At 44.7% G+C, this 16,151-nt stretch overlaps 1 protein-coding gene across 2 annotated transcripts in view; it reads left to right on the top strand.

The window, feature by feature from the left end:
- SGCE (sarcoglycan epsilon) overlaps positions 1-16,151 on the top strand; it is a 70,261-nt gene that overhangs the window by 41,234 nt on the left and 12,876 nt on the right. The window contains exons 5-8 of one of the 2 annotated variants that reach the window (XM_040431210.1): positions 4,657-4,855; positions 5,293-5,455; positions 7,077-7,288; positions 14,186-14,212. In XM_040431210.1, the coding sequence (XP_040287144.1) occupies positions 4,657-4,855; positions 5,293-5,455; positions 7,077-7,288; positions 14,186-14,212 (601 nt within the window). The remainder of the gene's footprint in view (positions 1-4,656; positions 4,856-5,292; positions 5,456-7,076; positions 7,289-14,185; positions 14,213-16,151) is intronic. The other variant, XM_040431211.1, reaches the window with a different exon arrangement.

Raw genomic sequence — 16,151 nt, 5'->3', positions numbered from 1 at the left:
GGTGTGGCTTCTTGGCCTATAAAGCCTCACTGCTTTTGCAGGCCTTCAGGTTGCTTCAGCCATGCTTAGCTGAGAGCAGCCTCATGTATTTATTACCTGCCAGTAAGAGCCACCCCTGTGGTCATAAACCTTAAATGTCATAACCATAATGTCGCTTTAAGTTATTTCTAGTTATGTGTGATGTCCGTGTGATGTTTTATATGTGATTTTGTGCAGCTATGGATCTGGGTCCCTGTGTGGGGATGCGTTTGTGATCTGCACCCTGCTAACACAGGGATCCAGTCAGCAAGGCTGTGGCAGGTAGGTGGAACTCTTTGTTCACCTGCCATATCCATAGAGCTGTTTATGTCTCCCCTTTTCCTGCAGCTTGGCCGTTGAGACTCCTGCTCCTCCGTGTCTAGGAGGAGTGGGCTTGTCTTACTCAGCTCCTAGCTTAGGGCCATCTTGAGGGCTAGCAGGGACTTCTAGGTTCCGGAGCATGAGCCCTCCTACCATCAAGGTTGGCTCATGTAGCTAGGAGTCAGGGTCAGGTTAGGGATGCCTTTAGGAGGTGACCTGCTCCCTAATCCTGTCTTCATGGCCAAGCAGCCGTAACATCACCGGGCTCCACACGGCTGAGGATTTCCCCCATCCTCAGCCGTGACAGTATGATCACAATGGCTCCTCACGTGGTGTTCCCTCGAAAGAGGGTAAAGCATGCACTGCTGTCTGCGGATGGGGTGCATGCGCGTTCTCCGGAGGGAGAGCGTTATGGGGCTTTCACCATTTACGGCGCGGTGAGTGGCATTCCCAGCTCACCGTTGTCCGTGTTGGTGTCCCCTTTTTGTTTGTCTTTCCCCTCCCCCCCTCCCATTGTTTCTTATGCCTCACCAACTTTCCCCTTTTGTTGTTGGGAGGGGCTTTGAGGGGTGGGAGTATGCATCCCTCGAAAGAGGGTGAAGCATGTACCGCCCTCTGCGGAAGGGTTACATGTGCGCTCTTCGGAGGGAGAGCGTTCTGGGGGTTTCGCCTCTGACGGCGCGGTGAGTGGCGTTTCCCCGCCTTCCCTTCACCGTTGCCTCGTTTGGCGTCCCCCTGATTTTATAGCACTTAGGGTGTTTGTTTGGTGTGCGAGTTGCACACCTTCGAAAGAGGGTGCAGCATGCAGTGCCATATCCTTGTGGCCTGCATGCGCGTTCTCCGGAGGGAGAGCGTTCCTGGGGGTTCTCCGTTAACGGCACGGTTGGTGGCGTATTCCCCGCCACCTTTCCTTCCGTGTCCGTGTTGGGGATCCCTCGTCCCTCTCCATGTTCCCATCTCTGGTCGTCTGCTGGCAGCACTCCGTAAGTGGTCCGGCTGCGTGCTGGTGAGGAGTGTCTGCTGGCAGCGACTGGAGTGGGGACGTGAGTGGAGAGTCCCCTCGTCCATCTCTCAGTGGTTCTTTTCTCTTTGTTGCTGGTGCGGGCTGCAGTCTTCGTCGGACTGGCTAGTGTGAGCCGGGAGAGGATGCAGCTGACAGCGACCCCTTTTTAGAACCGGCACTGAGAGTGGACGTCCCCTTCTCCTATCCCCTTGTCTGAGTCCCTCACGTGTCTTTTTTGGTGGGGGGGCTTTGAGGGGTGGGAGTGTCACGGCCATGGCTATGACCGTGACTCCTGAACCGCATGCGGTTGTCAGCGGTTTTCATTGGTGTTCAATCACAGGTGAGGGCTGTGGTATTGGCCTCACCTGTGGTTGCCGCTGGCAACAGTATGTATGTGGCAGCGTAGCAGGCTGAGCTGTGCCATGCAGCTCGCTGCGCATGCGGTTTTGTGTGTGATGTGTGGATGTGTGCACTGTGTTTTATGTTATTGTGTGCACGTTCCCTTTAAGTGGTGTTTTCCCTTCCCTGGTGTTGGAAGGGTTAATCCCCTTCCTAGTGTGTGTGATCACTGGGTGTGTCCGACTGTGGGGTGTGGCTTCTTGGCCTATAAAGCCTCACTGCTTTTGCAGGCCTTCAGGTTGCTTCAGCCATGCTTAGCTGAGAGCAGCCTCATGTATTTATTACCTGCCAGTAAGAGCCACCCCTGTGGTCATAAACCTTAAATGTCATAACCATAATGTCGCTTTAAGTTATTTCTAGTTATGTGTGATGTCCGTGTGATGTTTTATATGTGATTTTGTGCAGCTATGGATCTGGGTCCCTGTGTGGGGATGCGTTTGTGATCTGCACCCTGCTAACACAGGGATCCAGTCAGCAAGGCTGTGGCAGGTAGGTGGAACTCTTTGTTCACCTGCCATATCCATAGAGCTGTTTATGTCTCCCCTTTTCCTGCAGCTTGGCCGTTGAGACTCCTGCTCCTCCGTGTCTAGGAGGAGTGGGCTTGTCTTACTCAGCTCCTAGCTTAGGGCCATCTTGAGGGCTAGCAGGGACTTCTAGGTTCCGGTGCATGAGCCCTCCTACCATCAAGGTTGGCTCATGTAGCTAGGAGTCAGGGTCAGGTTAGGGATGCGTTTAGGAGGTGACCTGCTCCCTAATCCTGTCTTCATGGCCAAGCAGCCGTAACATCACCGGGCTCCACACGGCTGAGGATTTCCCCCATCCTCAGCCGTGACAGTAATGTAATGTATGTACACAGTGACTCCACCAGCAGAATAGTGAGTGCAGCTCTGGAGTATAATACAGGATGTAACTCAGGATCAGTACAGGATAAGTAATGTAATGTATGTACACAGTGACTCCACCAGCAGAATAGTGAGTGCAGCTCTGGAGTATAATACAGGATGTAACTCAGGATCAGTACAGGATAAGTAATGTATGTACACAGTGACTGCACCAGCAGAATAGTGAGTGCAGCTCTGGAGTATAATACAGGATGTAACTCAGGATCAGTACAGGATAAGTAATGTAATGTATGTACACAGTGACTCCACCAGCAGAATAGTGAGTGCAGCTCTAGAGTATAATACAGAATGTAACTCAGGATCAGTACAGGATAAGTAATGTAATGTATGTACACAGTGACTCTTCCAGCAGAATAGTGAGTGCAGCTCTGGAGTATAATACAGGATGTAACTCAGAATCAGTACAGGATAAGTAATGTAATGTATGTACACAGTGACTCTTCCAGCAGAATAGTGAGTGCAGCTCTGGAGTATAATACAGGATGTAACTCAGGATCAGTACAGGATAAGTAATGTAATGTATGTACACAGTGACTCCACCAGCAGAATAGTGAGTGCAGCTCTGGAGTATAATACAGGATGTAACTCAGGATCAGTACAGGATAAGTAATGTAATGTATGTACACAGTGACTCCACCAGCAGAATAGTGAGTGCAGCTCTGGAGTATAACACAGGATGTAACTCAGGATCAGTACAGGATAAGTAATGTAATGTATGTACACAGTGACTCCACCAGCAGAATAGTGAGTGCAGCTCTGGAGTATAACACAGGATGTAACTCAGGATCAGTACAGGATAAGTAATGTAATGTATGTACACAGTGACTCCACCAGCAGAATAGTGAGTGCAGCTCTGAAGTATAATACAGGATGTAACTCAGGATCAGTACAGGATAAGTAATGTAATGTATGTACACAGTGACTCCACCAGCAGAATAGTGAGTGCAGCTCTGGAGTATAATACAGGATGTTACTCAGGATCAGTACAGGATAAGTAATCTAATGTATGTACACAGTGACTGCACCAGCAGAATAGTGAGTGCAGCTCTGGAGTATAATACAGGATGTAACTCAGGATCAGTACAGGATAAGTAATGTAATGTATGTACACAGTGACTCCACCAGCAGAATAGTGAGTGCAGCTCTAGAGTATGATACAGAATGTAACTCAGGATCAGTACAGGATAAGTAATATAATGTATGTACACAGTGACTCTTCCAGCAGAATAGTGAGTGCAGCTCTGGAGTATAATACAGGATGTAACTCAGGATCAGTACAGGATAAGTAATGTAATGTATGTACACAGTGACTCTTCCAGCAGAATAGTAAGTGCAGCTCTGGAGTATAATACAGGATGTAACTCAGGATCAGTACAGGATAAGTAATGTAATGTATGTACACAGTGACTCCACCAGCAGAATAGTGAGTGCAGCTCTAGAGTATAATACAGGATGTAACTCAGGATCAGTACAGGATAAGTAATGTAATGTATGTACACAGTGACTGCACCAGCAGAATAGTGAGTGCAGCTCTGCAGTATAATACAGGATGTAACTCAGGATCAGTACAGGATAAGTAATGTAATGTATGTACACAGTGACTCCACCAGCAGAATAGTGAGTGCAGCTCTGGAGTATAATACAGGATGTAACTCAGGATCAGTACAGGATAAGTAATGTAATGTATGTACACAGTGACTCCACCAGCAGAATAGTGAGTCCAGCTCTGGAGTATAATACAGGATGTAACTCAGGATCAGTACAGGATAAGTAATGTAATGTATGTACACAGTGACTCCACCAGCAGAATAGTGAGTGCAGCTCTGGAGTATAATACAAGATACAGTATAACTCAGGATTCCTACAAGATAAGTACATGTAATCACATTATACGGTATATGTAACCTATAAAATGGTATAAAGGAGTACACGTTCTATAATGTATGCTTTAGGATGTCTCCTATTTCTGTCATAATTTTGTTGTCCTAATTTCCATGCTCTTTCTCTGTTCAGATTTCCCTCTTCCTTTCCAAGCTGAGTTCTTTATTAAAAACATGAATGTAGAAGAAATGTTAGCCAGTGAAATTCTGGGAGATTTTCTTGGCGCTGTGAAAAACGTCTGGCAACCCGACCGTCTCAATGCTATTAACATCACTTCAGCTCTGGACAGGGGGGGCAGGGTGCCGCTCCCCATCAATGATATGAAGGAAGGGTAACGCTCATTTTTTTTGTTTGTTGCCTCCATACATTATCTGTTCTGGCTTTAGAACAAAGCTACTTTTGCTTAGTTCTTGCAGTTCCCATGCAAGATTTTTTTAAAACATTTCCAGAGCTGCATTTAAAATTCCGCTGGTTGGCAGCCTGATGATCAGACATACTCCTAACAACTTAGGTATGCTCTTATATTAAAGAGGGCAGTTTATTTTTACTACATTTGATTACAGCAAAGATAACACAGCCCAGAATGGAAGGTTTGTACACTCATTAAGCCATCAGGGAATGCTGGGGAATTTCTACCTTATATCCAGCAGAACTATAAATATAGCTCTGGAGTATGTTTTTAATGTAGATTTATATCTAACAATCAACTCTAAAATAATGAACATAGACAACTGTATATAAATGTTCAAAAACACATGTATTTTTCAGCGTCTATGTTATGGTTGGAGCAGACGTCCCGTTTTCATCTTGTCTGCGCGAAGTTGAAAATCCGCAAAACCAGCTGAGATGCAGCCAAGAGATGGAACCTGTCATAAGTTGTGATAAAAAGTTTCGGGCACAATTTCATATAGACTGGTGTAAGATTTCATTGGTAAGGTTACACTCCTGCAGAATACTGTTTGCCCCCATGTCAATGACGTCTTAGGCAGAAGCCCAACCCTCTCTCCGCCCCTGGTTAGAAGCCTCCTTAATTTGATGGATTTAAAATTGATTGGTTAATCTTATGTTTATTATGAATAAGTATCAGTAGAGTAGAATAAGAGATCCCTTCAACAATCAAGTCCCGAAAAACAAGATAAACATGAGAAAACTAAATGAAGCAGTTCTCTCTCTCCCAGAGCAGGAAGTCGCAGCACAATCTGTAGCACAATCTACAACAGCTGGCAACTGCTTATAGGGTTGATGCCCCTAAGCATAACCTTTTGTCTATGATGACTAGGAAAGTGAATTATTTTAAGAAAAATTAAGAACAGGCCTCTTTTTTCCTACTTATCATAGGGGGGCAGAGGACAACAGGATTGGAAACTGAACTGCCCAATAACTGGTGCAGATTGTGTTGCTTATCACTGTTACAAACAGGGGTAAACACAAGGTTAACAACTGTATTAGTAACCATATGACCAATATCGGTATGTACACAGAATATACTGTATGTATATAAATATCTGAAAAGTGTAGTATGAATTTGTATTCAGACCCCTGTACTCTGATACCCCTAAATAAAATCCAGTGTGACCATATGCCTTCAGAAGTCACCTAATTAGTAAATAGCGTCCACCTGGGTGTACTGTTTTCTCAGTATAACTAACAGCTATTCTGTGAAGGTCTCAGAGGTTTGTTAGAGAACATTAGTGATCAAACAGCATCATGAAAACCAAGGAACACAACAGACAGGTCAGGGATAAAGTTGTGGAGAAGTGTAAAGCAGGATTAGGTTAAAAAAAAAAACCCAAGTTCTGAACATCTCATGGAGCACTGTTCATCCATGGAAGGAGTATGGCACAACTGTAAACCTACCAAGACATGGCCGTCCACCTAAACTGACAGCCCAGGAAAGGAGAGCACTAATTAGAGAAACAGCCAAGAGATCCACAGCTCAGTTGGGAGAATCTGCCCACAGGAGAACTATTAGTCATGTACTCCACAAATCTGGCATTTATGGAAGACTGGCAAACAGCCATTTTTGAAAGCAAGCCACAAGACATCCCATTTGCAGATTGCCACAAGCCATGTAGGGGGCACAGCAAACACGTGGAAGCAGGTGCTCTGGTGAGATGAGACCAAAGTTGAACTTTTTTGCCTAAATGTAAAATGCTATGTTTGGCTGAAAACTGTTACTGCAATCACCCTGAACATAGCATCCCCACCGTGAAACATGGTGGTGGCAGCATCATGCTGGGAGGAGGCTTTTCTTCAGAGGGACAGGGTAGCCGGTCAGAGTTGATGGAATGATGGATGGAGCTAAATACAGGGCAATCCTGGAGGTAAATCTGGTAGAGGCTGCAAAAGACTTGAGACTGGGGCTCAATACAAATCCACGCCACACTTACCAGTTTTTTATTTGTAAAAAATTGTGTAAACCATGTATCATTTTCTTTTCACCTCACACATACTTGCTACTTTGTGTTGATCTATCACATAAAATCCCAATAAAACACATGTACGTTTGTGGGTGTAACATTAAATTTTTTTTTAAAAAATTTCAATTTCAGGTGGATAAAGCAAAGCAAGTATTGATCACCCAGGAAGTTGTTCGGGGGGAAGGGATCCTTCCTGACGCAGGGGAGTATAAACCTCCATCGGAAACGCTGAAGAGCAGAGACTTCTACTCGGACTTCCTAATCACGCTGGCAGTGCCCTCGGCCGTAGCCTTGGTGCTGTTTGCCATACTGGCTTACATCATGTGCTTTCGGAGAGAAGGAATGTGAGTACCCCTACTTTTCTCTACACCTGTCAAATACACACACAAAGCAAACTGGCTATCTTGGGTATGATAGACCTATGCTAGTTTTTGGATTTCCTTTCTTCTGGATCGGTGATAATTGCACATATGTTCTCTAATATAACAGAAGAAATGATTACATGATTGGATTTCTGAAGAAATGTGTATTTTAATGTTGATTACATTTGGGCTGCACAACAGTTTATTAGAAGGGTAATGTAATGTGGAAATTACTTTAAAGGCTTTGACAAAATTGTGATAGTGATTCCCTATCCTGTCCATCAATATCAGATTGACAGGGGTCAAATACCCGGCACCTCCACCGATCAGCTCCGGTGCTGGAACTACAGCGCCACCCACTGTGTTTTGGAAGTAGCTGGTAACTGCAGCGTTCCTCCCATTGAAATGAGTACTGCAGTAACCAGCTCTGTCCACTACACAATCGGTGGAGCTGTTCAGTTCTGGCGCTGGAGGTACAACAAATCAGTTGCAGGGTGCGGCTTGTCGGACTATGCCTATCTGATATTGATGGCCTATCCTCTGAATTAGAGATGAGCGAAGCGAGCTGATGATGTTACATCAGAAGCCGCTTCTCTAAAAAATTTGTTCTAATACTGTACGGAGATTCGTCTCCATGCAGCATTAGAATGTATGGGCTCCGATGAGCCGAAGTAAGTTATTCACGAATTTGCGCGAGGCTTCGTTGAATAACTTCGGTAATTAATTATTACAGTGAAAAACCACTTCAAAACTTGGAACTCAGCTTTGGTTCGGAGTGGTGGTACCTTGGAACTGAAGCCGAGTTTGGTTTCAAGGTTTTTTTTCGGTTCTCGGAGAAGCCCTTTAATATGTAGAATTAATTTTGATGGTTTTTGGTTGGGCACCAAGTACAGACCAACTGATTTTTACTGACTTCCCTGGCCGGCTTGTCGAACACGTCCAACCGGCCACGCAACTACTCTTAAGAGGGCATTGTCTATGTGGTTGTCAAAGAATCTAAAGTTACATCGATCATATGGTGCTACGACTGGTGGCGGTGCTCAGGTCTCATCCTGCATATCCCTGTGCAGTAATAATAATGGTATATGACTTAGGGCGCATTCACACGACCGTAGGGCTTTGCGGTCCGCAAAACACGGATACCGGCCCATGTGCGTTCCCCAATTTGCGGACCGCACATGGCAGCCACTATCATAGAAAATGCCTATTCTTGTCCGTGTGAATGAGCCCTTTCTGTATTGATGCAAATGTAGCCACATGCAGTACCATGCAATGAGATGGTCAGTCAGTCCTATTATTCAGAATTGGGCAAAGGCACGGGTGCGAATGGCACCCACATGGGGGACAAATGATGCTGCCACAAAAGTAGTATCCGATTCTTCACTCCTATCGGCAAGCAGATTTATCAATGAACTCATTGGGACTGTGTCGGAAAACTGATTCTGGATTTAACGTCTGCACCTGAGACGATTATAGAAATATGACCAGACCCCCTTCTATCATACTCTCTTCTATCACCGTGTAGTAGCCTCATAAAGAGTTCCAAAAAACATTCTCACAACAGTTCCATAATTGACCTACATAATACCGCCACACAGTACTGACATAATACCGCTTCACAGTGCCTGCATAATGCCACCATTCATTTTCCACATAATGCTATCAGTTAGTCGCATAATAAAGCCATAAAGTGCCAACACAAAATGCACAAAAAGCACTCTACAGTGTCCAAACAGTACTGTCGTATTGTACCCATATAACGGTATCCAATAAGTCCATACAGTGGCGGTAAAGAGAGATCAGCACAAGTTCTACTGCTCTTCGATGCATTTCTCGTAGTAATCAGTAAAGATTTTGCACTGTGTTTTACAATCTCTTCGCAATTTAGCACCAGTTCAGACCTCTACAGACAGGTCCCGGAGAAGAGAAGACGTCTCAGCTGGATGATTTAGAGCATTACACAAGTTTAACGTTAAAGGGTATGTTCACCACTGCAACCACATTCGCTTTAAGGCATCTAAAATGAAAAAGCAAGCAAGCGTGCAAATAGTCTCAAAAATCTCCTATCGTTTTGTGTACACAGCTCCTTTTGAGCTCTATGCCCTTCCATGGCTACAGACAACAAACAAACCTGTGTGCAGTCTGGTCATGCCGTCATGTGTTACCGCTTTCTTCCTCTATTCTTCTTGATAATCTACACACAGTAAAATAAGGGAGTGAAACTTGACTGCAGGATCAGGCTACAAAAGGATTTTTCAAAGGGAGCCTGTCAGCAGGAAGGTTGTTGCTACACCAGGCACAATGCCTCGTAGGGCTAGCACAGCTGAATGTAATGATACCTTTCACTTAGCGATCCATTGCTTCCTTCTGGAGAAAAGGTACTTTTAATCTAAGTGCAAATAAGCAGTTAAGTGCACCGAGGGCGGAGCCAAACCACTCAGTGCACTCTCGCTTCTCCTGCTTCCTCTGTTAGCTCCTCCCTCTCCTTCTTGCTTGCTGCACAGTCATATTGACTGGCTCTGGCAATCAAGAAGGAGAGGAAGCAGGAGGAGCGAGAGTGCACAGAGTGGCTTGGACCCGCCCCCTGGGCACTTAAAGGGGTTGTCCGGGTTCAGAGATGAACCCAGACATACCCATATTTTCACCCAGGCAGCCCCCCCTGACAAGAGCATCGTAGCATTTTATGCTCCGATGCTCTCATTTACATTGCGCAGGATTGCGCAGGGCAAAGGCATTTCCAGGAGATACGGTGACGTACCAAGCTCTCCTTAGGGCTGCTAAGCGGAGGCTTCTGCCCAGCAGTGAGCCCGGTGACGTCACCGGCACTGATGGGTGGGCTTTAGCTCTGCCCTAGCCTGTAAAATGGCTAGGGCAGCGCTAAAGCCAGCCCACCAGAGCCGGTGACATCACCGAAACACACAGCTGGGCGGAAGCCTCCACCCGGCAGCGTGTCATTGTAAATAAAAATACCCTTGCCCTGCGCGATCCTGCGCAGGGCAAGGGAGAGCATTGGAGCATAAAATGCTCCAATGCTAACATCAGGGAGGCTGCCTGGGTGAAAATATAGGTATGTCCGGGTTCAGCTCGGACAGAATGAAACAATGGATCTCTAAGTGAAAAGTATCATTACATTCAGTTGACCAAGCCCTACAAGGCATTGTGCCTGGTTTAGCAGTGACCTTCCTGCTGACAGGCTCCTTCTAAGTCTGTAACCATGGAGGCATATAGGTCTGTAATTAGGAGCTGTATACACAAAGCATTAGGACATTTTCAGCCTAAACTATTTGAAACCTTGCTTTACTTTTTTATTTTAAATGCATAGCAGCATTAAAAAAAAAAAAATGCTGATTGCAAAAGTGGACCCACCCTTTAAATAACGGCCACAGAGGAATGTCAGATATGTGTTATATCCACCCTCAGGTGTCACAGAGCTTGCAAATGTAATATTTGTGTGATCAATGGGGGGGGGGGGGGGCTATTCTGCTGGAGGTTTGGCACCATGTTTCTCGGGAAGGTAAAAACGGTAAAATGCAGAGACGCCTACAGAAGTTCTTAAAGGGACGGGGCAGTTTGTATTAGCTTTAATGAAGTGACAATAAGCAGCAAGTAACAGCGATCCAACCATCCTTTGAGCATCTTGCTTCCATTATGTCATGTGGTTTATTTCGCGCGGTCATGTTCTTTAACCTTCATACGCATTATTTTTTTTGTCTACAGCATCTGTATTATGTCTTTGCATCATCATTATCCCTCCATTTAATAGTATTTGCAGTTTGTTTCATCATGAACATTTGCTTCACTGAGATCCAGAGTGACCACTTATATTGTGAAAACGGGGCGAACTAAGATCACCTCCACATATACAGATGTCAGCAGCATCCATATGTAAATGTAAAAAAAAGTGGTGTCAATGTGAGGGGGGTCTTGTGGAGACAAAAAACGAGGACATGGTGGAAGGGTACGTCCACTTTTGTAACCTTCCTTTACACAGAAGGTAGAGCAAATCTGCAAATAGCTTTCCTATTGTTTTCGGTATATAGCTGCTAGGCAACCCTATGTATCGCCATGGTTACAGACTACAACAAACGCTGTGTAGTCTGATGCAGTCATGTCACTTCTATTTGATCCCCTAGTAAAAAAGCATTAGTGGGCATACCCTTAAAGGTAAAGTTATAGGACATCATTTAAAGGAAAGTGTCCTTTTTCAGTCCTTATAAATGGAAGTATTTAATTCATCAAAATCAGACAAGAGTCTTAAAGGGGCTTTTCAAAAACACATTGATGACCGGGACTCCTATCAATTAGTAAAACACACTGACCAAGGGTCTTTCTGGAGCACGTAGCCTCTTCCACATCCAGCCAGGTGCAATGGCGCATCGGTACATGTACCTGTGCCCAGTCCTGCAACCAGGCCACATTCAGGTAAATGGGTCTACACTGCAGTACCGTGCAGCACTATGTGTACAGAGGAGCGGCCTATGAGCATTGGAGAGGTTGGAGTGTCTTCAACCATGTCTTTCGGCCCCGTTGTGCTTAGCTTATTGGTGGGTTGGAGCCCCACTGATTATACTAGATGTGGCCTGAAAAGCCCTTTAATCATGATACTTGGCAAGAAAGATGACTTTATTTCCAGGAAGTTACAAGGCATGACCTATACGTCATTTTATTGGTAATCGCCCATTACGCCTTAAAGGGTAGAGACACCTTAGGGGGCATTGTTTTTTACATTATTGCCCAAATTTTGACCTAAAAATTATTTCTTTCAATTGGTCCTTATTAAAAAATATTTAGCCCCTTTCTCTGTACAGCCTTGAGATTCTCTAGTACCATGCTCTGTGTCTTTACTGTTAGCTCAGCTGACCGCTCCTTATCTCTGATCTCCTGACAGCTCATAGACACTTATTATAGCTCAATTCTTATCTTAAGAATATGGCTTAAACAAGTGTTTCTGAGCTGTTAGTAGTTCAGAGATAAGGGTTATACATAGATAGATGACTGCTCAAAGTGAAAAGTAAGGTGCCCACAGCTAAGGCTGAGTTCACATCAGCATTCAGCCTTTCCGTTCTTCTCCTCCATTATAGGATCAGGAAAACGGAAAGGACAGATTCGGCACATAACTGTGCTGAACGGAGCCTACAGGCCCCATAGACTATAATGGGGTCCGTTAGGTTTCCGCTCAGAGGAAGATTTTTGAAGTGGAAACAAAACCTGAGAAATTGTTTAATAAAGACCAATTGAAAAAAGGATTTTTAGCCCAAAATGAGTAAAATGCCATCATAAAAGAAATACACTGCCGCAAGGATGTTTATCACCTTTAAGTATAACTTTTCATACCCATTTCCCATTATACTTGATTGGTTCTGTAGAATGAATATGTTGATATCATTCATACGTCATTTAAAATAAAAAAACAGAATGGTCGCAGTTCAAGGCCTCATGCGCATGGCTGTTTTATAGAACTCTACTACAGTGCCCATGCCATGCTATGGCTCCGTAATGAAGCACTTTATATCTGTGCTTCTAGGAGAGAACACAGTGTCTTAAAGGCTATGCACACCTTTAAGGACACTTATGAAAATGATTGCATTGTACTCATTCTGAGCTAAAAATCTTTTTTTAAATTGGCCTTTATTAACAATTTTCTACAGATTTTGTGATAAAGGGTTAAGTTTTTGATTATCTTACTTTCCCTTTCACTTTGAGGCATCATCTGAAGGCTAAGTATTTGCCTTATCTCTGATCTCCTAAGAGCTCATAAACACTTATTTAAGCCGTACTCCTATCAGTTTGATGGAAGTTTAGCTATACTGAGTCAGGAGATGAGCTACACATGAGCTGTCAAATGACAGGATTTAGAGTAAACAGAAAGTGACAGTGTGCAAATAGACTGAAATTTAAACCCTGTATCTAGAAAATGGGTGACATTTTTTAATAAAGACCAATTGAAAAAATTATTTTTAGCCGAAAAAGAGTAAAATACAATCCTAAAAAAAAGGTGCCCCAAAGGTGTCCATAGTCTTTAAATGGTTTGTACCTCGATCTAAACGTATACCCTTGGTGGGGGTTCCAACCAATGGGACCCCCACAATCACAAGTACCCTTAATAAAAGGAGCGTGCTGACATTTCGATCATCTCTATGGGACTGTCAGAAATAGCCTGGCGCTGCCGCTCCATTCATTTGGAGGAATGGGATGCCATTGTCATGATCGGTGGGGGTCCCAGTGGTTGGATGCCCACCAATCAGATGATTATCCCCTACAGTTTGCATAGAAGACAGGTTTATATCTTGGTACAACCCGTTAATGAGACACCATATGGTGGCACATGGAGTCCGTAAGGCTCGTACAGGGCGCATGAGCCCTCACTTAAAGTGGCACTCCAGTCCAAACCGAACATTTGATATCAACATATAGAGTGGCCATGCCCAGCTTTCTTTCATTTGCAGTAGAAGGGAAGGGAACATCTAATGTTCTATGCAATGAGTTGGCCCCATCCTTTAGGTGTTGCAGGGAGACCTTTACTACGGGTCCTACAATGAAGTAAAAAAAGGTTGTGGGAAATGAACGCGTAGGCCATGGAAGAGAGATGGGGGGGAAGGGCAAACATGCGTGAAGTCCTCCTGGTGGTTGGAGTAGTAATGGTGTCCACCAGGGGGCACACTTGTAAGGTTTGCTATAGGCTCCTTTTCCTCTATGGATGGGTCACTCTGGATCACATGTGGAGAACCATATCTTCCATAACGATAAATACTGATGTACGTTGCTGTTCACACTGCAGTGCTCACAGCAGTATTTATGGCTCACCTAGTCCCATAGACTTAAGAAGTGCTCCGAATATCAATGCTATAATTTAATTCATTCATTTTGTTTCGTTTCTAGGGAAAAGAGAAACATGCAAACCCCAGAGTAAGTGTCTTCTCTATGTCTCCTCGTTGTCATATAATACGTCACCGTAGCTTGTCACGCCCCCACCCACGTGTCCCACGCTTCTCATCCACATCCAGTCATCCCGTTATTTTAGTGAACGCTGCTTGTAGCTTATGTAGGGGGATTAGGTGTGTGATGAAGTCCGTCTTGAGCCTGTCAAGAGGTGCAAATCCAAAAAATAGTGTTTTCCTCTAGTTGTGTTCTAGGAAAAGGGTTGTGCTAAAATTTATAAGCATAAAAAACTATTTGGTGTCTGGTATACTGCACTCTGGTGTCTGGTATACTGCACTCTAATGTCTGGTATACTGCACTCTAATGTCTGGTATACTGCACTCTAATGTCTGGTATACTGCACTCTGGTGTCTGGTATACTGCACTCTGGTGTCTGGTATACTGCACTCTGGTGTCTGTTATACTGCACTCTAATGTCTGGTATACTGCACTCTAATGTCTGGTATACTGCACTCTAATGTCTGGTATACTGCACTCTGGTGTCTGGTATACTGCACTCTAATGTCTGGTATACTGCACTCTAATGTCTGGTATACTGCACTCTAATGTCTGGTATACTGCACTCTGGTGTCTGGTATACTGCACTCTGGTGTCTGGTATACTGCACTCTGGTGTCTGTTATACTGCACTCTGGTGTCTTGTATTCTGCACTCTGGTGTCTTATATACTGCACTCTAATGTCTGGTATACCGCACTCTGGTGTCTGTTACACTGCACTCTGGTGTCTGGTATACTGCACTCTGGTGACTGGTATACTGCACTCTGGTGTCTGGTATACTGCAGTCTGGTGTCTGTTGCCCTGCACTCTGGTGTCTGGAATACCGCACTCTGGTGTCTGGTATACTGCACTCTGGTGTCTGTAATACTGCACTCTGGTGTCTGGTATACTGCACTCTGGTGTCTTGTATACTGCACTCTGGTGTCTGGTATACTGCACTCTGGTGTCTGTTATACTGCACTCTGGTGTCTGTTATACTGCACTCTGGTGTCTGTAATACTGCACTCTGGTGTCTGATATACTGCACTCTGGTGTCTGATATACTGCACTCTGGTGTCTGAAATACTGCACTCTGGTGTCTGGTATACCGCACTCTGGTGTCTGGTATACTGCACTCTGGTGTCTGTTATACTGCACTCTGGTGTCTGTTATACTGCACTCTGGTGTCTGTAATACTGCACTCTGGTGTCTGATATACTGCACTCTGGTGTCTGATATACTGCACTCTGGTGTCTGATATACTGCACTCTGGTGTCTGATATACTGCACTCTGGTGTCTGATATACCGCACTCTAGTATCTGATATACTGCACTCTGGTGTCTGATAAACTGCACTCTGGTGTCTGGTATACTGCACTCTGGTGTCTGTTATACTGCACTCTGGTGTCTGTAATACTGCACTCTGGTGTCTGTAATACTGCACTCTGGTGTCTGATATACTGCACTCTGGTGTCTGTTATACTGCACTCTGGTGTCTGTAATACTGCACTCTGGTGTCTGTAATACTGCACTCTGGTGTCTGTAATACTGCACTCTGGTGTCTGTAATACTGCACTCTGGTGTCTGTAATACTGCACTCTGGTGTCTGTAATACTGCACTCTGGTGTCTGTAATACTGCACTCTGGTGTCTGATATACTGCACTCTGGTGTCTGTTGCCCTGCACTCTGGTGTCTGTTGCCCTGCACTCTGGTGTCTGATAAACTGCACTCTGGTGTCTGTAATACTGCACTCTGGTGTCTGTAATACTGCACTCTGGTGTCTGTAATACTGCACTCTGGTGTCTGATATACTGCACTCTGATGTCTGATATACTGCACTCTGGTGTCTGATTTACTGCACTCTGGTGTCTGATATACTGCACTCTGGTGTCTGTTATACCGCACTCTGGTATCTGATATACTGCACT

The sequence above is a fragment of the Bufo bufo genome, chromosome 5 (assembly GCF_905171765.1).
Source record: "Bufo bufo chromosome 5, aBufBuf1.1, whole genome shotgun sequence".
NCBI classification, from domain to species: Eukaryota; Metazoa; Chordata; class Amphibia; order Anura; family Bufonidae; genus Bufo; species Bufo bufo.
Note: the sequence above shows the minus strand (reverse complement) of the source record. Positions and strands in the feature narration are given on the sequence as shown.